At 43.5% G+C, this 27919-nt stretch overlaps 1 protein-coding gene across 2 annotated transcripts in view; it reads right to left on the bottom strand.

The window, feature by feature from the left end:
• The window catches only part of ABCA4 (ATP binding cassette subfamily A member 4), a 442076-nt gene that overhangs the window by 92803 nt on the left and 321354 nt on the right, over positions 1 to 27919 (bottom strand). For both annotated transcript variants that reach the window (XM_077452886.1, XM_077452887.1), the window contains 9 exons: positions 27341 to 27558; positions 24675 to 24799; positions 22675 to 22773; positions 17691 to 17883; positions 15525 to 15619; positions 8462 to 8494; positions 6886 to 6991; positions 6735 to 6809; positions 3503 to 3672 (listed from right to left, as the gene is read on the bottom strand). In XM_077452886.1, the coding sequence (XP_077309012.1) occupies positions 3503 to 3672; positions 6735 to 6809; positions 6886 to 6991; positions 8462 to 8494; positions 15525 to 15619; positions 17691 to 17883; positions 22675 to 22773; positions 24675 to 24799; positions 27341 to 27558 (1114 nt within the window). The remainder of the gene's footprint in view (positions 1 to 3502; positions 3673 to 6734; positions 6810 to 6885; positions 6992 to 8461; positions 8495 to 15524; positions 15620 to 17690; positions 17884 to 22674; positions 22774 to 24674; positions 24800 to 27340; positions 27559 to 27919) is intronic.

Genomic DNA, 27919 nt, shown 5'->3' with positions numbered 1-27919 from the left:
ACGCCGAAGATCATGGGATTTGAATTCCAGAGAGTAAGCCATATTGTGGAGCTTATGTACTCTACACACTATAATTCCCAGGAGACACTGGGTCAAGGAGGATCAGTGGAGCTGCTTTTCTGATACTGTTCCGCTATGCTCTCGTTTGCACTGAGGGAATCCAAGATAGCACATATGCTGCATACTGACCAGAATGCTGAGAGACCAGACCACTGTAGACACCCAAGGCAGCTCAGCACAAATCACAGCAATCGCATTTGCACCGTTGCCACAGAGAGACCTTAGCATCCTCTCACCTTCTATTTCCCACAGCTGAAATTAAAGAGGCATTCTATGGAGAGACTGAGGGAGCCCTTATTTTTACAGTGAGAGCTCACAGCTGCACCACATTGACTAGTAAGAGGATGCTGCCCATCGTTCACACTGCTAGCATGAACTAAGTTGCTGGAGGTAGGACATTAAGTATACTGCACCTGTACAACTATACCACAGGTTTACAACATTTTTACTGCACCTTTACTGCTTCTTTACTGCACCTATACTGAATGTTGGTTTAATAAAACTGCTGTTAAGTGCACCAACAACCACAACAACAGCCAGCAGAAGAATAACATAAAGGACTACCCCTTCTGTAAATTCATCCTGCAAGTCCTCTTTGTTCCCTTCTCCCATTTCCTTCATTTTCATTGACAGTGCACATCCAGTTTGCCTAGTCTAATATATTCACCATCAATACACTTTGGCAGTATAGTTCTTTTGTTCTGTAAATCAAGTTTATCACTGCTCACTGCTGCACTTTAGGTGACCTTGCTACTGTTTATGCTTATCTAGATGGCAAGTGTCATCTTATGCCTAGTCCTTATTACTAATCACCCTTTATACTAAACTGTGTTATCACCATTGTTAATCCATTTCTATGCTTATTTTGTTAACAACCATATAAGGTGACAATATATTGGCTTTGTTTTTACTAACTGGTTTGGTGCCTATTTTCTTTGCTATAGTACTACTACCAGTGGCAGTCCATCCATTAGGGGTGCACAGGTGCCACCCTCCATCCATGCATGCATCCAGTCATCTAATCATTTGGGGTGCAGTCACATGGATTCCAATGGGGGGGGGGGGGGGGGGTTGAAGCACGTGATTAGAGCCATAGGCTCAAATAGGCTTCAAAAATGAGTGGGCTTAGGGTACACACCATTGTGCTCCGAGCCCACCCAGTTGTGTGACAATAGCGAATGAATATTCCCTATCCTCACACTGATCCTCCTCCTGGCCAATTAGGAAGCGGGACCCGTCACCCAATAGATTGAAAGGACAAGCTCCTACTGGACACTCAGGAGGAGAGACGTACAGCGGAAGCCATCATAATGCAGAGGAGGAGGAGGAGACGCTCACCGTTTGTAGGAGCCCTGCCCGCCTGGAACCTAGATGGGGTATATGCGGGGCTGGATTACCGACCATGTGACCCTGGGGGGGATGGTTTTGGGGAATTTGTTTGCCACCCCCCCCCCCCCCAAAAAAAACCCACAATCTACCACTGACTACTACCGGGTACTAAGTATTACATTCAGTGATTTTCTGTGATATTACATGCTTTGTACACTCAGCCTAGTGTGTCAGAGGAGCTGAAGTTCTTAAAGAGGTCAAGACAAAGAACAGAGGGCCCATCCTAACTAGCAGCTCCTGCTGGGTTAGCGCTATGTGCTGATTCATATGATTATGGAAGCGCACCTATTTTTCAGTATTATACCGTATATACTCGAGTATAAGCCGAGATTTTCAGCCTCTTTTTTGAGGCTGAAAGTGCCCCCCTCGGCTTATACTCGAGTCATCGCTGTCTGCCCGCTCGATCAGCGTGTCGAGCAGACAGACAGCGGCCATTCTGATTCAAAAGCCGCGCCTCCGGCTCCGCCTTCGCCTGTGATAGGCGGAACACTGAATTTCCCAGCAGCCTGTGTTCCGCCTATCACGGGCATCTTCTCATCCTCGTACTACGGACGAGGATGATACGACGTCCGTGATAGGCGGAACACAGGCTGCTGGGAAATTCAGTGTTCCGCCTATCACAGGCGAAGGAGGAGGCGCGGCTTTTGAATTTTACAATGGCCGCCGACGAAGAGGGCACGGGACGGAGGCAAGGCAAGGCACGGCACGGCACGGGACAGGACAGGACGGGACGGGACGGGACGAAGGCAAGGCACGACACGGGACAAAGGCTCGGGACACAGGTAGGCTGGACACACACACACACACACACACACACATGGAGACACACACACACGGATGGATGGATGGATGGAGACACACACACACACAGGGATGGATACACACACACACAGGGATGGATGGATGGATGGATGGAGACACACACACAGGGATGGATGGATGGATGGATGGAGACACACACACACAGGGATGGATGGATGGATGGATGGAGACACACACACACAGGGATGGATGGACACACACACACACACAGGGATGGATGGACGGACACACACACACAGGGATGGACGGACACACAGGGATGGACGGACACACAGGGATGGACGGACACACACACAGGGATGGACAGGCATGTCTCACCCTCGGCTTATACACGAGTCAATAAGTTTGCCAGTTTTTTTGGGGGTAAATTGGGGGCCTCGGCTTATATTCGGGTCGGCCTATACTCGAGTATATACGGTAGTTACTATCTTGTATTCAGGTAGTTTCTGTGCAGTATCCACAATTTAAATCACTAAGCGCAAAAAGAGTTTTCATTTGTATGCAAATAGCAGTGGCCACTAAGCCTATATAAACTAATGAGAGGACAGCAGCTGCTGCTTTTCGCATGTAGCCACACACCAAGCATTTACCTGCAGATATCCCTTCCTGAATGCAGCTGACGGCATCCAGGCTTGGGCATCCACATGTAAACACTTACATAGCACCCAACTGTCCCTGATTTCGAGCGACTGTCCCTGATTTGGAGCAATGTCTTTCTGTCCTTCATTCCTCCTCATTTGTCCTTTATTTTGGTTCAATCTATATAGTTGTATATAAAATGCACTTTTTATCTTTCAAAAAGTGTTTCCCAGAGCTAAACCTTTCATCCAAATTCTAAATGGCTGCATTTGTAACTTTCAAAACCCGATATGAAGAAATAGTAGTGGTAAGAGAAAGCACTTGTGGGCTTTTTTTTTTCTTCAAGGGGGTGTGGCAGGGGGTGTGTCCTATGTCTTCATACTTTTGCTGTCCCTCATTCCCATCTCAAAAAGTTGGGAGGTATGCACTTAATGTGCAGCTTCATGAGACAATGGCAGCCACTGTCAGACTGTTATTAGTTTATATAGGCTGAGCAGTCGCTGCTTTTTGCATTCCCTGGTCATTGTGGAGAATCCGCTGATTCTTACCTCTGGAATTCAGTGATGCATCAAAATGGCCATGTGAAAGGGGCTCTTTACTGGTTATATAAAACACTATCTGGTAATACTTCATATGATGGCTTTATGCTTACACTGTGACCTCAGACAGCTGATCTTTGGTGAGGTTGAGGGGATGGTTCACTGCAGTTATACCATACTCTTCAGGGTCTTTATCTTCCCCCAGGTTGGCCCTGAGAATAGCATTGTTGGCAACATTGATGAAGATGACCATAGCATGCCAGCCCTTATTATTAAACCAAACCTAGAAAAAAAAGTCATATTATATTTATTAGGTGATGCCAGATAGTTAAAAAAACATGTGTTCCCTGTCAATAATTAAGGATGAGCGTGTTCGCAAGCCTCATGTGCCGAGCCCGCCAGGGAGTCGGCACTGCACAGCGCTAATGACAAGCAGTGAGACATTTCCCGATCTCTGCAGCCACACACAATCATGTTAGAACAGGCAGGAACCATCCCCAAACTGTTCCCACAAAGTTGGAAACACAAAATTGGGAGCTTGAAATTGTCCAAAATGTCTTGTTATGCTGATGCCTTAAGAGTTCCTTTCACTGGAACTAAGGGGCCAAGCCCATTCCCTGAAAAACAACCCCACACCATAATCCCCAGTACACCAAATTTGGACCACTTGGGTGGTGTTGCCTTTATTATTAGGACTCATGCACACTGCAGCTCAAAGGAACTCAAAGAAGCAGCTCCTACAGGCGTTTGAGCTCTTATTTGTTTCTGCCTGAAAACTCACCTCCATGTTAGCCAATGTGTCAATGCACACTATGATTTTTTGAGGTGTTTTCAGGCATATGCTCCTACAGGCAGAAAAAAAAAAACCCTTGCAAACTTTTATTTTTGAAAGGAGATAGTGCCCCAAAGAAGCTGTAAAATGCATGAAAATGTTTGTTCCAGCTTTTTGTTTTGTTTATACAGTGGTTAAGAAAATACTATCTAGGGTTTGTGAAAAAAAAACACGCTTATGCTCAAAAAAGCTCAAAGGAGCTTGAAGAAGCTGAATAAAAACATGTACAAGAGCACAAATGCCTGTAAAAGCAGCTTTTTTTTTGAGCTGAAATGTGTATGAGTCCTTACTGTTAAGCCAAACATAGTGGCCCAGTTAAGAGGGATGCATCTTAAGTGAGAGGTGGAGCTCAGGCTAGAAAATAGCTTCAATTGCTGCTTACTGCAGTCTTAGCCCTTGTACACACGGTCAGAAAATGTCAGATCGGACCGCGTTGTCGGATAATCTGACCGCGTGTGCTATCGGACTTTTTGCGTCGGAATGTCCGACCAACAAAGTTTGAGAGCTGGATATAAAATTTTCCAACAACATGATCCGATCTGACAAAGTCCGATCGCTTGTAGAGAATTCCGATTGGACAAAGTGCCACGCATTCTCAGATCAAATTATGAGACTAAAGCTATTGGCTACTAGTCCGACGGATTTTGTTGTCGGAATGTCCGACCGTGTGTACAAGGGCTTAGTCATATATTATCTGAAGGAAAATCATAGAAACAATCAGTAAAATTCAAATATCATTTGTAAACCAAAGAATCTAACAAAAGCTTTGGTTGATGCTAAACTCTGGGCAAATCCGACGGATTTGGTTGTCGGAATCTCCGACCGTGTGTACAAGGGCTAAGACAGTTGCTGAAGTTTTGTTGTCCCATTCTTGCCTGAGCTTATGCTGCTCTAAAACCTGGATATTTTTTTAACATTGATGGCGCCCTTCCAGATGTGCAAGCTGCCTATTCCATGTACACTAATGCACACTCAAGCTGAAAGGTCTGTACTGTACTGTAGATGATGATATAAAGTCTTTGAAATTTTATGCTGAGGAGCATTATTCTGAAATTGTTCGACATGTTTAGATGCAGCTTTTTTATAGATTGGTAAACCTCTGCCCATTTTTACTATTGAGACACTCAGACTCTCTAAGCCCTTGTACACACGGTCGGAGATTCCGACAACCAAATCCGTCGGATTTTGTCCGACGGATTTTGTCCGACGGATTTTGTCCGAAACTGTTTGTATACACACACATATCTGAGTGCAAATGCTTTTTTGCACGTTCCCCTCCTAGCACAACTCCACCAAATCTCCCCATCTAGCACAACCCAACCAAATCCCGCCCTCCTAGCACAACCTCCCCACCCAAATCACCCTCCCAGCACAAACCCCCCCTCCTAGCACATCCCCTCACCCAAATCCCCCTTTCAGCACAAAAATACCACACATACTCCCTCTGAGCACAACCCCCCCCCCCCCCCCAAACCCTCCCTCCAAGCACAACCCCCAACCCAAATCACCCTCCCAGCACAGCCCCCCAAAAATCCTCCCTCCCAGCACAAACCCCCCCCCCATCTGCTCCCAAATCCTCTATATAGTGCAATTAGCCCCAAATTACCCCTCTTCCTTACAGTAGTGACAGCAGCCAAAAGGAAAGGGAGCCAGGAGAAGGTTTTGCTTTGTGCTTTTGCTCCTCCCCGAAGCTCCTCTCCTTTCTGAGATCTGAGCAATCCTTTTTTAATCATTAGCAGGGGGGAGAACGTATAGATAACTCCTGTGTACAGAGGATGCAGAAAGCTGTGCCCATACCTCCACCGCTCACTGCTCTTCTCTGTACTCTTGCTGGCAAGTTCTTTGCAACCGATGATGTTCATCAGTTGGCAGGACATTGTCAAGCGGCCAGGTAAGCTTTATCTTTTTCTAGCAAGAGTACAGAAAGGAGTAGAGAGTGGGGGAGGTGCGGGCACAGTTCTCTGCCCCCTCTGTACCTAGGAGATAACCCTGTGCTCTCCCTACTGTAGCACAGGAGCTAACAGACAATTGCTCAGATCGGGCTGTTGCTGCAGCACCCCTAAGGACTCCTCATGGCACCACAGGGTGCCGCGGAACCCCGGTTGAGAAACACTGTACTACATAATGGTTGTATTTTGCTGCGTCTTCTCACAAAGCAAGTCTTTATGCCAGCTAACTCGCTCATTAACACCAATGTCCTACCTGTATGGCTAACCAATGTACAACAATAATATAAAGATGGAAGATCAAGGAAAGACCTTAGAAATACATTTTCAATATAATAACGACTCAAAATAACTGGTAAATTAAAATACTCAATTATGTTCTTTTAGTGTATTCTGCTTAGAAAATACACTATAAAGTGAATGTTTATCATCTTACCACTTCTCCTAGAAATACCTTTCAGGATCTTTTAATCAGTTTGGTAGTTCTGCAGGTCCTTGAGATGGCCACAGGGGATCAATGTTCTGGGAGAAATGAGTATCATGAATTTGACAATAATGACTATGTACCTTGACATTGTTCTCCGTTTCCAGGTTTGAAAGGAAAGCCTGCAAGTCGTGGGAAACGGACTTCGCCACTGGGCCCTATCAGACACACAAAGATTTATTATCAGGACCGTCCAACAATGTTTAACAATCAAATTCAACGTTTTAAACTCACTGCTGAGACATTGGTCATGTCACCCAGATGGCCAAAGAACTCTGCTATATTTTCTCCTTTTATTTCAAGAACAGGAAGCTTTGCTCCAACAGAAAAACCTCCATATCTACAAGGAACAGTGGGTGAAAAACAAACCAAAGTAATAAGTAAGGTTCAAGTTCTCATTTCAGAACTGTTCAAATATATTTCCATATATCAACAATGTCATATATTTAGACAAACCCACAATATGTTTACACTGAACCTGTTCTTACCTGTAACTAATATAGATGAGTAACAGGTTCACTCTACTGGAGTGTAAAAAAAAAAAAAAAGTACTTATTTTTATCTGCCCCCCCCCCCTTTTTTTTCTTTGTCAGACTACCTGAGAAATGCACGTTATGTCTGAGTATGGATGAACATGTGACATTTCACCTCCCTTTTCACAATGCCTCATTCGCTGCCTGAATGGCCAGTCTCCAGGTGTTGTTGGATGGGGTAATGGGGGAGCAAACAGTTAAAAACATAAGCTGGCGATACATTTCTTAAATTTTCGGTTGGAAATGCCTATGATACTTAGTGCCATCTAGTGGACAAATGTATTTTCCATTTTAAATCAATACAGGCATTCAAACAGCACAGGAAACAGCCCAATACTGTTCATTTTGTGCTCAATCTGCACAGAGCAAATGTGCATGCCCTCTCGCTGGGCAAATAGCAATGAAAATTGTTTTTATAAATACACACCTAAGGCAGTTTGGCAGTAAATCAGGGCAGTGAGGCTACAGGTAGCACTGCCTTCTCCTTATCCCTTCTGTAGAGCATACCTGTTATTTTGCCTGGTATGGGCAAAGTACAGGTTCACTTTTGTGCCACTTTGCACTTTTTAAAGAAAGAACTGCACAGGCGAATTTATTCTAACTGGGAGCGTTACCCACAATCTTACCTATTGTGAGCAAGTAGGTAAAATGCTCAGTACCATTAAGAAAGAATTGTGTTCTGTATTTGTCCATGTGACTATTATCAGGGCAAATTGTGCAGAGAAATAAAACATGTTATTAGTTGTCACAAGAACAAGAGTTGAGGGGAAAAAAAGAGTTAATGGACATTTTTTAATTATCTGTTCCAGTGATATATTTTGCTTATTTTCTATCAAATCGGAAGAGAAAGCAAAACACTAACCCAACAGGGGTTAAACCCTTTCTTACTCTATTAAAAAGAAAAAAAATAACATGGTGCTGGCTTCCTTACAAAGTAGGCCACTGATCAGAAACGTGTTCTGAATTGTTTTCTATGAAATGAAGATTAGGATGACAGCCCCATAGCCTGAACCCGAAAAAAAATCACCAGCAGTTGTATCAACCATGTTCTTATCCTTATGATCACCTCCAAATCACTTACATAGTTTAATTATACCAGCTGCTCCAGATCCTTGTTTAATTAAACAAGTAGATTATTAAAATTGCCACGAGAGGGCAGCACAGACCATAATGAAGTTAACATTAAGAAGTATTTTTTGAAATCTGTGTGATTGATTCTTTTTTTCTTTCTTTTTTTTATAGTACACTTATTTTGAGTTTTTATTTGTGTCACTTACCTTTGTTCATTGACCCAGTATTTGGTCTTCATGCTAAAAAAAATATTTGTAAAAAAATGTTAATGATACTAAATAATCAACATCAAATTATATTTACAAAAAATAAGATAATAGAAAAAAAGGACTAAAATTATTTGCAAAGCAATGCACTGCAAAGCTCTGAGCCTCATTTTATATACAGTTAAGGAAAGTGGAAAAATAACACTGGACCCATAGGATTATCTCACTGGTATTGCTGTTTTAAAGTACTGTTTTTGATGTAAATAATCTGGTTCCTGAGCAGGCAGCTTCAACATCCAAGAGGATCTCCACAGTCTCCTTGGCATGTAGTGTAATGTAACAAAAATGGGAATAGAAGTGCCATACCACTGCTAAGAGGTCCAGATACAACTTTAATCCTATAAGAAGCAAATTAATCCAATAGGAGGCAATTTGTCTTGTCTAAAGCATAGTACACACTAACCGTTTTTTATTTTTATTTATTTATTCAACCCAACTTGCTGAACGAAAAAAAAAAAAAATCTATGAAATGTCATTCTGTGACAGTTCAATACAGTTAAAATTAAAAAAGTAAACACTGATGTGCAGTGGCGGCTGGTGAAGTTTTTAGATGGGGGGGGCGCCAGACCCCGCCCATCATGACCCGCCCATCATTATGGCCCCTCCCACTTCTCATAACGCTCGTTATGTAATCGGAAAAAAAAATTGGGCGTGGGTTCCCCCTCCGAGAGCATACCAGGCCCTTAGGTCTGGTATGGATTCCAAGGGGAACCCCCTACGCCGAAAAAACGGCGTGGGGGGTCCCCCCAGATCCACACCAGACCCTTATCCGAGCAGGCTACCCGGCTGGCCAGGAAAGGGGGTGGGGACGAGCGGGCGCCTCCCCCTCCTGAGCCGTACCAGGCCGCGTGCCCTCAACATGGGGGGGTGCCTTGGGGGAGGGGGGCGTGCGGCCCCCCACCCCAAAGCACCTTGTCCCCATGTTGATGAGGACAAGGGCCTCTTCCCGACAACCCTGGCCGTTGGTTGTCGGAGTCTGCGGGCGGGGGGCTTATCGGAATCCGGGAGCCCCCTTTAATAAGGGGGCCCCGGATACCAGCCCCCCACCCTATGTGAATGAGTATGGGGTACAATGTACCCCTACCCATTCACCTGTGAAAAAAAGTACAAAAAAAACACAACACAGGGTTAAAATATTTTATTGCACAGCTCCGGGGGTCTTCCATCTTCGGGGGTCTTCTCACCGGACTCCTCCGCTATTTTCTTGTAGCTCTTTTGCTAGCGGAGGAGCCCGGCTTTCTTCCTCGTCGCCGGCCTCTTCTTCCGACTTCGGGGGTCTTGTCCCCCTCTTCGGTTCTTCTGCCGGGCCACCGCGCCTTCTTATAGCTCTTTTACAGGCAGTGGCCCGGTCTTCTGTCGCCGCCACCGCCGCCGCCACCGCCGCCGCCACCGCCGCCGCCGCCCGTTCTTCTTCTTCTTCTTCTCCAGGAGATGTTGACTCGACGATCTCTCCGGCCGGAATGCCAAGGACGTGCTGCGCTGCCACTTATATAGGGACAATGGGGCGGTGTCACATGGGTTGATGTCACATGGGTTGGTCACATGGGTTGATGTCACATGGTGACAGTCCCAGCATCCTCCGGGACTGTGACATCGTAAGGGGGCGGGATCACCATGTGACATCAACCCATGTGACCAACCCATGTGACATCAACCCATGTGACACCGCCCCATTGTCCCTATATAAGTGGCAGCGTAGCACGTCCCTGGCATTCCGGCCGGAGAGATCGTCGAGTCAACATCTCCTGGAGAAGAAGAAGAAGAAGAAGAAGAAGAAGAAGAAGAACGGGCGGCGGCGGCGGCGACAGAAGACCGGGCCACCGCCTGTAAAAGAGCTATAAGAAGGCGAGGTGGCCCGGCAGAAGAACCGAAGAGGGGGACAAGACCCCCAAAGTCGGAAGAAGAGGCCGGCGGCGAGGAAGAAAGCCGGGCTCCTCCGCTAGCAAAAGAGCTACAAGAAGATAGTGGAGGAGTCCGGCGAGAAGACCCCCGAAGATGGAAGACCCCCGGAGCTGTGCAATAAAATATTTTAACCCTGTGTTGTGTTTTTTTTTGTACTTTTTTTCACAGGTGAATGGGTAGGGGTACATTGTACCCCATACTCATTCACATAGGGTGGGGGGCCGGTATCCGGGGCCCCCTTATTAAAGGGGGCTCCCGGATTCCGATAAGCCCCCCGCCCGCAGACCCCGACAACCAATGGCCAGGGTTGTCGGGAAGAGGCCCTTGTCCTCATCAACATGGGGACAAGGTGCTTTGGGGTGGGGAGGCCGCCCGCCCCCCCTCCCCCAAGGCACCCCCCCATGTTGAGGGCACGCGGCCTGGTACGGCTCAGGAGGGGGGGCCGCCCGCTCGTCCCCACCCCCTTTCCTGGCCGGCCGGGTAGCGTGCTCGGATAAGGGTCTGGTGTGGATCTGGGGGGGACCCCCGCGCCGTTTTTTCGGCGTAGGGGGTTCCGCTTGGAATCCATACCAGACCTAAGGGCCTGGTATGCTCTCGGAGGGGGAACCCACGTCAAATTTTTTTTCAGAAATTTGGCGTGGAGTTCCCCCTTCAGAGCTCATTCTCTGATTGGCCACGGCAAAAGTCGCCTGGCCTGGGGAAAGCTTTCTGGCTGTGAAAGCTTTTTTTCCATTCATTCAGCTAAATGCATGAACATTCTCAACAAAGTAGAAACTAGAAAGCCTTTATGCGGTGACTCACCTCCTGCCTCACTGTCTTGCAGCTCCGCTCGGGCTGAGGAACGGAGCTGCCGACGTCACTTCCGGGTTTCGTGAAGCAGCCGAAAGCCGGAAGTGACCTGCCTGTCTAAGATTGACAATGCTCCCGCCCGTAGAATCACAGTGATTTTACGGGCGGAAGCTAGTCGGCGTTCTGCAGTGCGCCGCAAGGCGGGTTTTTAACCCGCAAATGAAGCGCCATGGATGCAATCTTGTGATTGCATCGACGTGGCGCTTCTCATAGTGCACTGTGACCGGCGCCACAGTACACTATGTTAAATTGTTAAATTACATTTTTTTTTTTTTTATGTCTTAAAGGGCCCGTTTTGTTTTTTTTTAACTTTTTTTTAACTTTTTTTTTTTTTTACTTTTTTTTTTTACACCTAGGGGGAGGGGGGGCGGCGCCCGGGCGCCCCCTATGGGCGGGCCGCCACTGCTGATGTGTCATTACAATTCATCTGCATCCTTCCTTTCGCAAAGCCCTAAAACAAAAGACTGTTGAGATCAAATTAGTGAAATAAGTGAAAAATACATTGGTTGCTGTAAGTTCCATAAAGCACACTTTGCCTTATCCAAATGACTAGCTTTGTTTTCTTTTAATTGATTACCTTGATTGTTTAAACCAGAGTTTCTCAACCAGGGTTCATCCAGAGGTTGCTAGGGGATCCTTCAGCAATGAGCAATTTCAGATAAGTTCCTACTGACACCATTGATCTTTTTAGCTATCTGTAAGGTGGTAAATTTTCCCAATAACCCCAAGTATAAGGAGCATTCTTCCTACCGACCATTACACTAATGTATAATGAGTTGTAGACTCCGGGCTTCCCTGAGCCTGGAGAGTTATTTCAAGGGTTCCTCTGCGTTGAAAAGGTTGAGAGAGGCTGGTTTACCCACTAGCTGACCAGCCGCCGCAGTTATACTGTGGCAGGTTGGCACGGCTGCCCAAATCGCCGCCGTAGCTATACGTCGCTCCTTTAAGACGTCGCAGCAGGCGTGCGCATATTGTCCACTGCGTGTCCCCGGAGCTGATGCGGCAGGTGCAATGACCACTGGACCCCCGCGATGGCTCATGATAGAGCGAGAACCGGGATCTGTGTGTGCAAACACACAAACCCCAGTTCTCTCAGGGGAGAGGAGACAGATCGTGTGTTCATACTAAGTATGAACACTGATCTTTCTCCTCCTCTAGTCAGTTCCACCCCCCCTACAATTAAAACATACCTAGGGAACACAGTTAACCCCTTGATCGCTCCCTAGTGCTAACCCTTTCCCTGCCAGTGACATTTATACAATAATCAATGGCTATTTTTAGCTCTGATCGCTGTATAAATGACAATGGTCCCAAAAAAGTGGCAAATCAGTGTCCGATCTGTCCGCCGCAATGTCGCAGTCCTGATAAAAAATTGCAGATCGCTGACATTACTAGTAAAAAAAAAAAAAAATTACAAATCTATCCCCTATTTTGTAAACATTCTAAATTTTGCGCAAATCAATATATGCTTTTTGCGTTTTTTTTTTACCAAAAATATGTAAAAGAATACATATCGGCCTAAACTGAGGAAAAAAAAAAATATATATTTTTTTAAATTGGATGATATTTATTATAGCCAAAAATATTGTGTTTTTTTTTCAAAATTGTCGCTCTTTTTTTTGTTTATAGCGCAAAAAATAAAAACCGCAGAGGTGATCAACAATCACCAAAAGAAAGCTCTATTTGTGGGGAAAAAAAGGACATACATTTTGTTCTGGTACATTGTCACACAACCGTGCAATTGACAGTTAAATGGACGCAGTGTCGTATCGCAAAAAGTGGCCTGGTTTAGGAATGGGGCAAATCCTTCCGGGCTGAAATGGTTAAACTACATATCCAACACTGATATGTCACTGCAAAATGTCTATGTATGTTGAATCCCTTTATTAGTTATTAGCTCTAAGATGTGGATGTAGTTCAGACCACAGTTTAGGGGCCCTTCATGCAAAAATTAATATGATTACAAGGGGCGCACAAAAGTTTTTGTGAAATTTAAAGTAAGAATAGACTCTTGTTTAAAAAAATAAAATGTATTCAAGTACTGTATGTACCCTTACCCCCCACAAAAGCACTTTTATAGCTTTTGGGTCCTTTCACACGGGGCGGATCAGTGCTGATCCGCCCCGTGGATATCCGCTTGCTCAGCGGGGATCGCCGGAGCAATCTCCGCTGAGCAGGAAGATGACAGGTCCGTCTCTGCACACTGCACAGGGACGGACCTGCCACAGCACTGCTCTCCCCTATGGGAGATCGGGTGACGGACCGCAGTATCCGTCGTCTGCCGATCCAATGATGGATGGAAAAATAGCTTTTTCCTCCGTCACACTTTTTCGGATCGGAGCGGGTCGTATGTCAGCGGACATGTCACCGCTGACATCCGACGCCCCATAGACCTCTATGGAGCATCTGTTCAGGTCCGCCTGAAAAACTGACAGGCGGACCTGAACGGATTGTTCGTGTGAAAGTTAAAGCTTCTACAGATCTCCCATTTCCTTTTCTTTTTTTTTTTTTTTTTTTAGCTGCTGCTGCAATCCAACTTACTAGAGGAGCAACTTCCTTAGATGGTGGCTACATTCGTTCTCCATGGTCCCACTGTATGTAGGAATGTATCCACCCTCGCTTGCTCACTCCTGAGATGTACTATGGACTATGGGATGTGTAGTGTACATACAGCAGTGCACACAACCACAATTAAGGTGCACTGCTTGTTCCAAACAAACAGGAATAAAAGGGAAAAGGAGAGGTTCAGGAGCTCACTGATTACGAGGCAGAAAATATAGTAAGAAACGATTTTGTGAAAAGATTTAATGGTTCTAAAATATATTTATCTTCACTGTACAACTCACACTTTATTTTTTTCTTCCCCCAGCTTACCAAGAGGTGGGTTCCAAATATTTCATAGTTACATAGTAGGTGAGGTTGAAAAAAGACACAAGTCCAACCCATGTGTGTGATTATATGTCAATATTACATTGTATATCCCTGTATGTTGCGATCGATCAGGTGCTTATCTAATAGTTTCTTGAAACTATCAATGCCACCCCCGCTGATACCACAGCCTGTGGAAGGGAATTCCACATCCTTGCCGCTTTATCCCTATTGTGGGGTCACCAGTATGGTATTTGTATATTGAAATCATATCCCCTCTCAAGCGTCTCTTCTCCAGAGAGAATAATTTAAGTGCCAGTTAATTGAACTGGTGAGCCTCCAGGTCATTTATGAACAAATTAAATAGGATTACTCACCCACCTAGTGGATCCAGCGTTGCTCTGCTGAAATCTTCTTGTCTTCTGCCACGGTTATGTCCCCCGCCGACATGATGATTGTGACATCAGAGGCCTCTTGATCAGCTTCTGTAAAACCCGCCTGTTGGAAATTTTTCTCTCGATCAGTGCTGCCAGCTAAACCCAGCAGTGCTAATGAGTGTATTGAGACGGCAGGGAAGCCTCTCCTCTGTCAGAGTAAAATAGCCTCCTTGGGAGCTGAATCAATTCCTTCATCCACACATTTGAGGTGGATGGGGGAATCAATTAATATTCTTTTGTTCAATGCACTGGTTGAGTAAAATAAAATGTATTATGTATGATCTGCCTTAATTCTGATTTTGATACTCTTGCCGATTCACTATACAATGGTGAGGATTGGATACAGGTTACGGTTAGCCTTGTACGTGATAACAAAGATTTGAGGTAGAAAGTGCTCAATATCTCTAATAGAAATTTCCCAATTTGTGATCTGATTGGCTGTTTAAGGCAGCTCCTGCACTTTTCTTTGTTGCTTTGTTTTCTTATATAAATAAAACCCTTAAATTATCAGAAAATGTATACTTTACACACTAATTATATGCCTTCTTATAAGACCTCATTGCTTCCTTCTATTTCTTTTGTCACCCTAGATTCCAGTTACATGAGTAAAAGAATTTATAATCAGCTTATCCAAGGTCAGATTTAACTGGGCACAATACTACTTGTACACATATGAGATAAAGTCGCTGAGGTAATGACTGGCCAATAGGCTTTTACTAATAATCTGCCTGTCGCCGGGTGCTTTATGTGACAACAATCCCACTCGTGTCAATAATTAACTTCATATGCAATCACAAAAATGCTTCTGTGCCACAAAGTTGTTTGACGTTGATATGAATCTGCTAGACAGCTTGATTGGACAATTTACTATATCCCAGAAAATCCAATTTATTGCAAAGTAAAACAGATTTATCCATCAAAATGACATAACCCAAAGTCCAACACACCTGCTTCTTATCAAAGTGGGGTATGTTTTCAGGAGAAAATCTGAAATATTTCTCTCTGTGAGGTCCTGGAGTATCTCTGAGCTGGGCTGAATTCTCTGACAAAAAAAGAAATCACAATAAATAATCAGGAGTTTGAAGTTATGGAGTAGAATGAGCCATAAACAGCATTCACCAACTGATTTATGAACTAAAGACAGTCCACCAATAGTAGTATAGGATAAAGTGTAATATTCAAAGGTTCCCAAAAGAGATTTCAAGTATATAAAACTTTTATTTAGTTTTGGATATAGAAGGAAAGGTTAAACCCCCTGTCACATTTTTTTCTGTTGTCTTTGTCCCTGCTTGGTATAGGTATTCCATTTCTCCTGGTGACTATTGCCACCGAAACAAAAAGTGAGGGGGAAGTACAAAATTTTACAGCTGTCACCAGACCTAGAAGTGAGGGTAAATCTTTGAGTAGGGGCACTTCTTCTGGTCAGAAATGTCTAATGCCGCGTACACAAAACCAGACTTTGACAGCAAATGTCCGATGGAATGAATCCGTTGGACAATTCGATCGTGTGTGGGCTCCATTGGACCTTTGCTGTACAAAAATTTGACGGACTTTAGAAATTTTTTCGCCGAAACTCCGCTGGACCCAGTTCCTATCGAGAAATCCGCTTGTGTGTATGCTGTTCCGACGGACAAAAACCGACGTTAGGGCAGCTATTGGCTACTGGCTATGAACTTCCTTATTCTAGTCCAGTCATACATCATCAAGGTCAAATCCATCAGACTTTGGTGTGATTGTGTGTGGCCACTCCGTTCATTTGGAAAGTCCGTCAGAACTCCGCCGAAAGTCCGTCTCCGCCGAAACTTTCCTTCCCTTCTTGTCTCTAGGACCAGAAGGGAAGGAATGTCTCTGGAAATGCACATAGACAGCTAAAAAAAACACTGAGGTGGGTTTAAAATGTTCCTACTTAATCCAAAACTTAAAAAAATACATACTATTTAAGTGTACAGTGCATACTATTGAAGAGAATACTTGTATGGCTTCACTCCTAGTATATTTTGTTTTATTTTATTGCAGCTATTTTAGATTTTTTTCTTTAAATGCTGCTTACATAATAAGCCTCAAAAGCTTCCCAATAGAAGCTCAAGTACCAAACTATGTCAGTCTGGGCATAGCTCTGCCTTTGCATGGCCATATAGGTTGAAAAAGCTCATAATATTTACTCCATTGAGCTTCCCTGTCTTTAGCTCATTAGTTACATTTCAACTAAACCTTCAGTTTAAATGAGCTAAATATATTCCAAATGCATCAACACAATCGGTGTGAATAGTCTTACCTTTTGCTTTCTTAATAAAGCAGTCACATCTTGAGTAGAGAAGCCTGTTCTCTGCCAGCATGCTGCTTAGAAATTTCCTTGCTCTCTATGTGAAATCAGTAGTTTTTTTTTGCAGAAGTCTGACATGGCCCTTGCGGTCAAACCTATAGCAAAGCTCATGCTCTCAGATGATTAGAGAATTTTAGCCATGACTTTGCATGGGACATGCCGAACCTGTGCAGAGAGACCACTGCATTCACATTGAAATCAAGGGTGCTTCTCTACTGCATGCTGGTAAGGGGCACGCTTTTGTACTGAGGTTGGAGCTGCATTTTTAAGAAAACAAACTGTAAACTGTACACCTTTTGTTTTGATGCACTGAAAGCAAAAAAATGCGCTAATTCTTACTGTAACTTTCTTTTCCTGGTGCCTATCCATGGCGGCATACCAGTATGCCGCCATGGAGGCACCAGGAAAACAGGAAATTGTGCCATACTTAATGTCATTTTCTTTTTCTGGTGCCTATTCATGGCATCATATAGGTAGGCACCAGGAAATATATTTACTGGGATTAAAATGAAGGTTCAATTGTGCCTTAAAGTTGTTGTAAACCCTAAATGCGTTGAATGGACCACAGCAATCATATGCAATCACAAAACATCTTTGTATGACCCAAAAGATAAAAATTGCTGTTTTTCTTACCTACAGGCTGGCCTGTCAATCATACAAATCTAAGGGAGATTATAATTTCTGTCTGAAATTCCACTTTAATGTGGTATAAAGCCATAACTGCAATGTATAAGAATATATTATTGATATTGGTATAGTCAGTGTCATCTTGGGATAGTCCTATGTTTACCTGTGGCGGAGGGCGCCCTCCAGCACCCTCAGGACATTCCGGCAGCATTATCAGCTTATTCTTTGTACTACAAGTACAGGAAGGGGATGGATTACTTGGAGTCCATTCGTGAGATAGCAGAATGTTGGTTACACTTGGTGACACAGTAGGGATGATCCATTCACTAGAGAGGTTTTTGCAAGGGAACTTTTTACTGGGGAAGAAAAAGAAGTACAAAGCAGTAGGTTGTTAGTTATGATGATGATGACTATAATTAAAAAGACAATAATGTTGATAATGATCTACCACACTGCCAAAATAGTGAAATTCAGACATTCTTTTTAATAATACTCACCGGACAATGCTTTTTCCTCTTCTTAGCCTTAAACATTACTATAAAATCCACCATGCCCCCAAAGTATGGCATTATGAGACAGATTTACTTTAAGATTAAAGCTTTGCCACACCGATCACCTCTGCTTTGCTAAAGTTTTCCATACTTGAATCAAAATTCCACCAGTTCAGCAAGGACCAGATGAATTTAGATTAATTGTGGCCACTTCGGTTGAACAGAAGTCATCTACTGATTAACTTCTATTCAACCACCAAGTAGAATAAAAGCGGTGCAAATAGCAATAGCACTGTCCAAATAGCACTCCAGGCAATAGGCTGCAGCACTGGTCTGTGTATTCTGACAGTGGCAGTGTTTCTCTGCTGTCAGAACACAATGGCAAAGTGGGGAGGATTCCCCCATCCACTTATTCAAAGGGGAATAGGTTCAGTTTTTTTCATTCAGTCCACTGCTTGAAACACAAAAAAAAACAAAAAAAAAAACGGAGCCATGTATGGCCATCATTAAAGTACAACTAAAGGCAACACTTATTTTTTTTGGAGTGAAACTGGATTAGAACACCTATTAGGTTTTTTTGCTGTCCCCGTTAGGGAAATTTATGCTCTCTATTTGTCCTATTTACCATTATCATTGAAAGTGAAAATGAAAGAATATCCAAAATTTTGGGTTGTCTCCAGTAAAGTAATAGAGGGGGAAGTCATGCAATGGTGACACTAGTTCTGGTGACCTAGGGGGCCACAAGTATATCCCTTATTTTCAGGGATTTCCTCTCACTTCCTGCTTTGGCTATGGGACAGGAAGTGAACGTAGATCTCCCCAATGGGACGCAGGTGGCAAAATCTGACAGGCTTTAAAACCTTCCTTTACTTAATCCAAAATGTAAAAAAAGTTTTGCCTTTAGGTCTACTTCAAGTTAGTTGTGCTTGTGCTATATATGCATTTCAATTCTGTTGGGGACTTCCTTTTGTCAGGACTTCTGCATTGAACCCTGCACTATGATGCAATTTAAACTTGACACCTGTTAAAAAAAAAAATTGCCATTTGCCTTATCTCACATCAAGGGTTCTTAACCTTTTTTTAAATTATTATTACAGACCTCCAATGCACAATATGTCCTCATAACCCCCTTCACCTGATTGTCCATCATCACTAGTCCTAAAAGGTACCAGCATGACATCAAAAAATGTCAAGAGCTTGGTCTTACTTTATATACGGATAGCTAGCAACAACAAATCTCAAATAAACGTGACATTTTTGATTTTGTTTTTGTGCAGTCAAAACAAGAAATCAATGTAAAGTTACTGACAAAATTACTGGCATGTCATCTGACACATCATGCCAACTTCTATTTATTTATTTTAGCCTCAATAATCAATTTTATTTAAATTTTTTGAGATCCAGTTTCATATCTACATAATTTAGTTCCCATAACTCCAAAGGGATACGGATACACCCATTAAGAAACTGTGGGAGTTATTTATTAAAGGTAAATCCACTTTGCACTACAAGCAGGGCCGGACTTTCAATAGGGCTTAATGGGGCTCAAGCCCATGGGCCCCGTCCAATAGGGGGCCCTGCGAGCCCCGCGAGCCCATACTTTGCACTAGGCGTCCACGCTATAGCAGGCTACAGCGCCGACGGCAGTTGCTGGGAGGGCGTCCCTGGATGTCCTCCTCTTTGTTTACTTCCCCTGATGCGTGCCGTGGGCGCGCATCGGGGAAGTTCTGTGTCAGCAGTGTCCCTTGGACACAGCCAATCACAGATTATGCTAAATGGCCAATCACAGCGGCCATTTAGCACTGATCTGTCCAATGAGAGATGATATCATGAGATCATCTCTCATCGCCGGCTCTCCATCTCACAGAGACAGCCTGTGAGGAGAGAGAGCGACGTGCAGCCTGTCACTGTGAGTAAAAAAATAAAAAAAACAATGTAAAGTGCTGTCCCCAGTGCCATCTGTCCCCAGTGCCACCTGTCCCCAGTGCCATCTCTCTGTCCCCAGTGCCACCTGTCCCCAGTGCCATCTGTCCCCAGTGCCACCTGTCCCCAGTGCCATCTGTCCCCAGTGCCACGTATAAGTGCCATCTGTACTCAGTGCCATCTGTCATCAGTGCCACCTGTCCCCAGTGCCACGTATAAGTGCCATCTGTCATCAGTGCCACCTGTCCCCAGTGCCACTGCCATGTATAAGTGCCACCTGTCCCCAGTGCCATCTGTCCCCAGTGCCACGTATAAGTGCCATCTTTCATCAGTGCCACCTGTCCCCAGTGCCACGTATAAGTGCCATCTGTCATCAGTGCCATCTGTCCCCAATGCCACCTGTCCCCAGTGCCACGTATAAAAGTGCCATCTGTCATCAGTGTCACGTGTCATCAGTGCCACCTGTCCCCAGTGCCACCTGTCCCCAGTGCCACCTGTCCCCAGTGCCATCTGTCCCCAGTGCCATCTGTCCCCAGTGCCACGTATAAGTGCCATCTGTACTCAGTGCCATCTGTCATCAGTGCCACCTGTCCCCAGTGCCACGTATAAGTGCCATCTGTCATCAGTGCCACCTGTCCCCAGTGCCACGTATAAGTGCCATCTGTCATCAGTGCCACCTCTCCCCAGTGCTACCTGTCCCCAGTGCCACTGCCATGTATAAGTGCCACCTGTCCCCAGTGCCATCTGTCCCCAGTGCCACGTATAAGTGCCATCTGTCCCCAGTGCCACCTGTCCCCAGTGCCACTGCCATGTATAAGTGCCACCTGTCCCCAGTGCCATCTGTCCCCAGTGCCACGTATAGGTGCCATCTTTCATCAGGGCCACCTGTCCCCAGTGCCACGTATAAGTGCCATCTGTAATCAGTGCCATCTGTCCCCAATGCCACCTGTCCCCAGTGCCACATATAAGTGCCATCTGTCATCAGTGCCATCTGTCCCCAGTGCCACCTGTCCCCAGTGCCACGTATAAGTGCCATCTGTCATCAGTGTCACGTGTCATCAGTGCCACCTGTCCCCAGTGCCACCTGTCCCCAGTGCCATCTGTCCTTGGTGCCACCTGTCCCTAGTGCCATGTGCCATCTGTTATCAGTGTCACGTGTCATCAGTGTCACATACTAGTGCCATCTGTCATCAGTGCCACGTATTAGTGCCATCTGTCAGCAGTGCCACATCAGTGCCACGTGTCATCAGTGCCACATCAGTTTCACGTGTCATAGTCCTGGTGCTCCTGGGCCTTCAAAAGTGTAATAGGTAGTCAAGAAGTTAGATGTGTAATTTATGCTCCTAGAACACGTGACGGCGCTCCCTGCATGTTGGGCCTCTCTAAGTGGCCAGGCTGTGGAAAAGTCCCACACATGTGGTATTGTAATACTCAGGAGGAGTAGAATGTACAATTTATCTTGCACTACTTTGTTCAATGAGTTATTTTGTTATATTCTTGCAATTGATTTGTTATGATTGCAACCTTACAAGGTAGTTGATTGTTTTTCAATATGTTTTCCAGGTAAATAAGTGTTTTATGTTCTCATTCTGACCAAGATATTTGTGCATTGTAATAAACACTTGATCACTTTGAACTTTTTTAATCATTATTTATTTATTGGAAAAAAACTTTTCAAGCTTCAATAAGTAATAGATTATTACTTTGTTTAGCATTTAGCACTGTCTACGGTACCAGTCACCTTTTAAAAGTAGCTTGGCTCTTCAAATAACGATTGGATAGATTATATATTATATATGGCACCAGATGGCGACAAATTAATATAGAAGGTAGGGCCCGAAAGTGACTCAAGCCCAGGGGCCCCCAGCACCCTAAGTCCTGCCCTGACTACCAGTGCACAGCAAGTGCACTTGGAAGTGGAGTTGCTGTAGATCTGAGGTATGCAAGGAAAAAAAAAAAAACATTTTTTCTTGCACATGATTGGATGACAAAATCTGCAGAGCTTCCCTTCATTTCAGAGTTTCCCCTCAGATCTACAGCGATCTACAGTGATTGCACTTTCAAGTGCACTTGTAGTACAAAGTGGATTTGCCTTTAGTAAATAACCCCCTTGTTTTAAATAATCAAAGTTGAGAGAAAGACTAAATTGCTTTGGCTGGGTTCACACCTCTGCGTGGAAAGTCTTACAGCAGTGGGTTCGGTGCGTACCTGTTCACCATTTCAGGTTCGACTTCGGTCTGACTTTTTGGCTGAATCTGGAACTGAAACGGACCAGAAGACGCACAGGACTCCTGTGCAATTCGCTCCACAGCCCCGGAGCTGTGTGGACAGGCTCCACTGAGAGACAGTCACAGGCTCCTGACATGCAAATTGAATGTGGGGAAACTTCCAATTCGCAATAGTGTGTACCCAGCCTTAATCTTAACAAGTGCAGACCAGAAGGGCAATATGGAAACTCTGGCATTTGCCAAGGGAAGTTTCCATATTTGAATCAGCTTTCCTCAGCTTTTATTTACAAAAGGAAAATGGATCTTGCATGCAGTTTTCTAAATTAAAATAATAGCATGTTGCAGTCACAGAATTTACTCCTCAAATGGCCACTCATCTGGGCTGGTAAATCCCACTTTTCCTTAATATTTTTCCCATATGCAGTCCATGTTTGCCATAAAATCCTAAATCCCGTCCAACCCTCTCCTGTGTGAGTACCTATAAAGATAAATGAACACCCCTTACGTCAGTGGCTGGTCTTTCATGCAGCGAGTTCCAAAGCCAGGACTGTTCAGGAAGGCATCTGTAATAGGTACCATTTGCTCACTTCCGGGGTGCTCATTACTGTAACATATTAGATGTAAGGAAAATATCAAACGTGATCTTCAACAGACAGTATCAAGGACCTAAATCCACATTATAAAAAGCAGCAGAAACAGAGGTGACTTAAACAGAGGTCCACCCTAAAAAAAAAAAAAAAAAAAAAAAAAGACATAAAAATGCTCCTAAGAATCGGGAAAAAATAAAGAAAAAATTTTTTTTTACTTACCAGAAATAGCTGTTGCTAGGCAGATCGTCCTAATCTCCTAATCTGCCAATTCCTACTCCACGGTGATCTTCCTTTTTCTTCTCCTCGCGTTGTCTTCTGGGGAATGTGGCGTGCTGTGTTCTGGGAACTGTGTGTGTCCCAGAACACAGCCGGCCATTCACAAAGCGGCACGCAACTCGCGCATGCGCAGTAGGAAAGGGGCAATGAAGCTGCAAGGCTCCACTGCCTGTTTCCCTTAGTTCGAATGGCAGCACCGTGACCCGATCCGATGAACGGATCGACCTCAGGCAGCAGACATCGCGGGCACCCTGGACAGGTAAGTGTGCTTATTAAAAGTCAGCAGCTACAGTATTTGTAGCTGCTGACTTTTAAAAAAATGTTTTTTTCAGCTGGACCTAAACACTATGTAAGTGTGCTTGGTGCAGATCACTAAAAAAATGCTGAAGTGACTCATTTAAAAGTAGGGTACAAGACATTTTATATACTGGGGGGGTCTTAGGAAGAATGCAATCTGTTTTAAATCATTTACTAGTGTTTTTTGGTACAATATACCGTTAGGGGCATGTATGTCTATGCTTATACGCCCTAAAATGTTTACTGCTTTACAAGCAGTAGAGGGAGATCCTAGAGCAGGGATATGCCATTAGTAGACCTCCAGCTGTTGCAGAACTACAGGTCCCATGAGGCCTAGCAAAACTCTGACAGCCACAAGCATGGCACCCAGAGGCATGATGGAGGTCCACTAATTGCATACCCCTGTCCTAGAGTATGACTTTGTAATTGTCTTCATAGACTTATGCCACGTACACACGAGCGGCATGTCCGTCAGAAAAAGTCAGATGGAAGCTTTTCATCGTATAGTCCGATCGCGTGTATGCCTCATCTGACTTTTTTTTTCGAAAATTCTGATGGACCTAGAAATGGAACATGTTTTAAATATTTCCAATGGAACCAATTCCTATCAGGAAAACCGCTCATCTGTATGCTGTTCCGATGGACCAAAAACGACGCATGCTCTAAAGCAAGTACGAGAAGGAAGCTATTGGCTACTGGCTATTGATCTTCCTTTTTCTAGTCCTGTTGTATGTCACCATGTTCTTGATGGTTGGACTTTGGTGTGATTGTGTGTACGCAAGACAGTTTCAGCGGAATTCCATCAGAACTCCGTCGGAAAAACCTTCAGAGTTTATTCCGGCGAGAAAACCGGTCGTGTGTACAGAGCATTAGTTACTCATATATTAATTTACACTAGGGGGAACACTTTACACTGCTGACCTGATGTCAATTGTAAACTACTATATTCTACAATTACTTAAAAAGTCAGTTCACTAAATAATGATATTGAATAGTGTTGTCTGCTGGTCAATTACTGTCTTCTTTTACATCTAGGGAACCCCACTTTAGTGTGCTTCCACACCCCTTGTCATTTGTCTGTAAAATAAAAAAGATCAGAGATTTCTCCAGTGGAGTCCCAGAGACAATTAGGAAGTTGTGGTTCTATCGTCTACAAGAATACAGTAGACACTTTGGGGGACTGCCCCTTTGAAGTTTTACCATAATTTTGGTCCAAAGGCCAACTGTCATATTGTAAATTATAGAATCACAGCTGACTCAAGATATAACAATAATTTTCTACAGGGCAAACTGGAACATACTATGGGAAGAATCTATTGACTATTCTACTGAATTGTCTGACCTGAAGAAAATAAACTGTTGTCCGTAGATCCATGGATGAAGGGTTAAGCTGGGGTATTCTCCAAAGGGGGGTACAATCAGAGTAAACACTAGAGCCAGCAACACAAAGCTGGCAGGGAGGACAATCTGCAGGAAGTAAAAGCATTTGCACGTATGTTTGGCTCCCATCATAAAAAAAAAAAGGTAATGATTTGGTAAGTTAGGAAAGAAACGTAAAAGGGTAACCAAAGGGCTTTCAGCATAATGTAATGTACAACTACTATCCTTTGTTTCTATCCTGGAAGTTATGTTGGTAATACATAGATTGCTCTTTTACTTGATAACACATAAAATCAAAATCTTGAATGTTTTCTACAAAGTCAGCAAACACCATGTGATACAATCAATTATTTCTCTTTCGAATAATTTTGTCACAAGGATTTCCAAGACAGATCTTTCTCATAAAAAAATATATAAAATATTTACTACACAGAAGATATTATTTCTGGTACTTTGCTAACATTAAGATTTCAATAAATATTTTAGATTTCAGAGGGTAAGTACTCCCCTCAGCTTCTGGAAAAAAAATTCTCCAAAAGAAAGGCAGACCTCATATGCAGACAAATCAAATTGATGATATGAACACTGGAGCAGTGTTTAGCATCCTCCAAAATTGAAGGGAAGTGTTGAAACACCTGTGAGGTTTTTATTGCTGTCTCCGCTTTACCCTCTGAATGTGTCCTGGTGACCATTGGGAGAAAGTGACGGGAGAGCCAAAATTTGTCACTGGAAAAAGCAGATGAGGAGAAGTCTTTCAATGGGGATATCTGTATTGGTGACAACTGTCTGAGTTAGATACACTTTAATGATAGTGCATTACATTGGACAGCCATTATTCTCTATGCAATATTTGGTCAGAATCCAGTCATTTCTATTTGAAATGATACATAGCATACAAGGTGGTGTTTAGAGTGCTCTGTGCTGGAGGATGTGTTCAGGTAAGTACATACTGACTACCAATGCTGGTGAGGCGTATTGGTGACTACAAGCCATTCACAATGCAGAGACTCCCACTTTATTGGCCATGTCTCCAGTGTGCCTGAGCTCCTGCACATCAAGTGGATTGATATGCTAAGTTCTGTATCTCTGCTGTCTCCCAGCTAATTTTGCTCCCAATCCCAGCGTGCATGACATTTAATTTTATGATGATTAATGAAAATAATTTGGATGCATGGGGGGTGCTAAAAATTATTTGCCCAGGCGTCAGATAGGTTGGGTACACCACTGGGTCCAAGACAGGGTGGTAACTCCTCTAGCTCCTCTTCTAAGTTGCCCCTGAGATGGCTGTACAAACTTTAGGTATCCAAACAAAAAAATACATATTATAAAATGGCGTGCCTGTGCTGGCTTGAAAGAAAAGGTTAATAAATGAGCAGATGGCTGTCTATATAGGCAGTGGAATGGATCTGAATTGGCTAGATATACCTAACTTTGGCAAATATAACTTTCTTTTTCACAGAAAAATATTTTATTGGGTTTTAAAGTTCAGTGGAGTATATAAAAAGTATGAAGATTAACACTGTAGTGAGAAAAATACAACTTTCAAGGCATTATTAGATTCAAGTATTTGGGTTTGGTTATAAAAAAAAAAAAAACAGAATTGAATGCTTCTGTAACCTTAGCCAGGAGATATCACGGTCTTCCAAATCTTATGAAAGACATCATTATGTCTAGAAAATCGAATGCTCATTTTTATAATACACGTATTAGACTGGTAACTATACGATTATAGCAAAAACTAGATGACACTCGGTTGGGGGTCTTTGAGCGGAAAATCCTCCAAATATGTGTGGCACACTTACTTGCAAGAGAAAGATGGCACTGAAGAATAAGCTATTAAATTTATCAGTGGTGTGTTAACTTTGTTGTTGAAAAAATTCCGGAAGTTAAATTAATTAATTTAGGCTTAGGCGATGACCAGTCAGGTCATCTGATAGATAAGAACAACCCCAATTTACTAACTTAACCTGAGGAATTCACCCAAAAGGAAGACCTGAACTATAATTGGAAAGGGTAATCCAACAACACAGCAAGGATAGGGTGTGGAAATTTGAAAGCAGTCAATTACAACCGAAGGATGCCAGAGACTCTTGAAGGGGCCCACTCCAAGCTGTAAAGCCAATATATGGATAAATAGGCCTATAGCATGTTATCAATTCCAAAGATGCCATGCCAACAACAGAAGATGTAACTCTGTGCCGGTCCTGGGTAAACCAGGCAGTAGGAATTTGGATTTGCCTGAATCTGAGGCCTGTACATCTAATGTAGAATCTAAAAGATTGAAGGTGTTTTTTTTTCTAAAAGAATACTTACTCTTTAAGCCATTTTAATTTTAAAAGCTTAACAATGTCCTGCATTCTGTAAAATGCATTCGACCAGTTCTAGGATTTCTAATTATTATTTTTCATTGTTTACTGTCTGGCTGAGAAAATTAGACAATGCATGGCCAGCATTACTAAAGCAAACTAAATTTATGACGATAATGAGCATAAATATAATAGACTTCTTGTAAGCAAATTAATTTACGTGCTTTTGCACAAGGTCAGTTAGCAGGTATTTTTGTGCAGAATACAGAAAGAAAAACTATTGTGAACTACAAGTTTTATTGTCTAATGTTGTAAACATTACCTGGGCTAGGAAATCTTTGCGACTGCGTGTAGCATGCTGGAATCGCTTAATTATAAGTGCTGTAAACTGCTGGTGCATAAGATCTGAGCCTTTGATCTGACGGGATCCTTTACCATTTGTTTCAGTAGGAGCAGGTTGTTCATTGCAGGCTTCAGGTGCAGATTTGACATTTTCTGGACCAACTCTCTGACACTCCCTTCTGATATTTGATGGTTGGTCTGAGATTAGCAACAGTATTAAAATGTATTTTATGCAACAAAGTAATCCTAATAATATATAACAGAAATCTTTTAAGGCAATAAGTAATAAAATGAATCATTTGTTTTTAGCAATGGCATTGTGGAGTCTCAGTGTATGCAAGCAAACCTAGGCAGGAGCCCAATGGATGTACAAGGGGCCCAGCTACAATCTTCATGTTCCAGCAGTAAACATGGGGGATAGCACATTCAGTCATGTTCCTGTTGCTTCACAAGGCAGGATGCAATTGTAGGCAGTCAGTGGCTGATGGAACTGTTTTTTCCAGTGCAGAGAATGTACATGGGGTGCTTCCATGTGCCTAATGCAGTTCTCGTCAATTTG

This window comes from Lithobates pipiens, unplaced genomic scaffold (genome assembly GCF_037356315.1).
Source record: "Lithobates pipiens isolate NorthernLeopardFrog02 unplaced genomic scaffold, aLitPip1_a1.2 Scaffold_23, whole genome shotgun sequence".
NCBI classification, from domain to species: Eukaryota; Metazoa; Chordata; class Amphibia; order Anura; family Ranidae; genus Lithobates; species Lithobates pipiens.
Note: the sequence above shows the minus strand (reverse complement) of the source record. Positions and strands in the feature narration are given on the sequence as shown.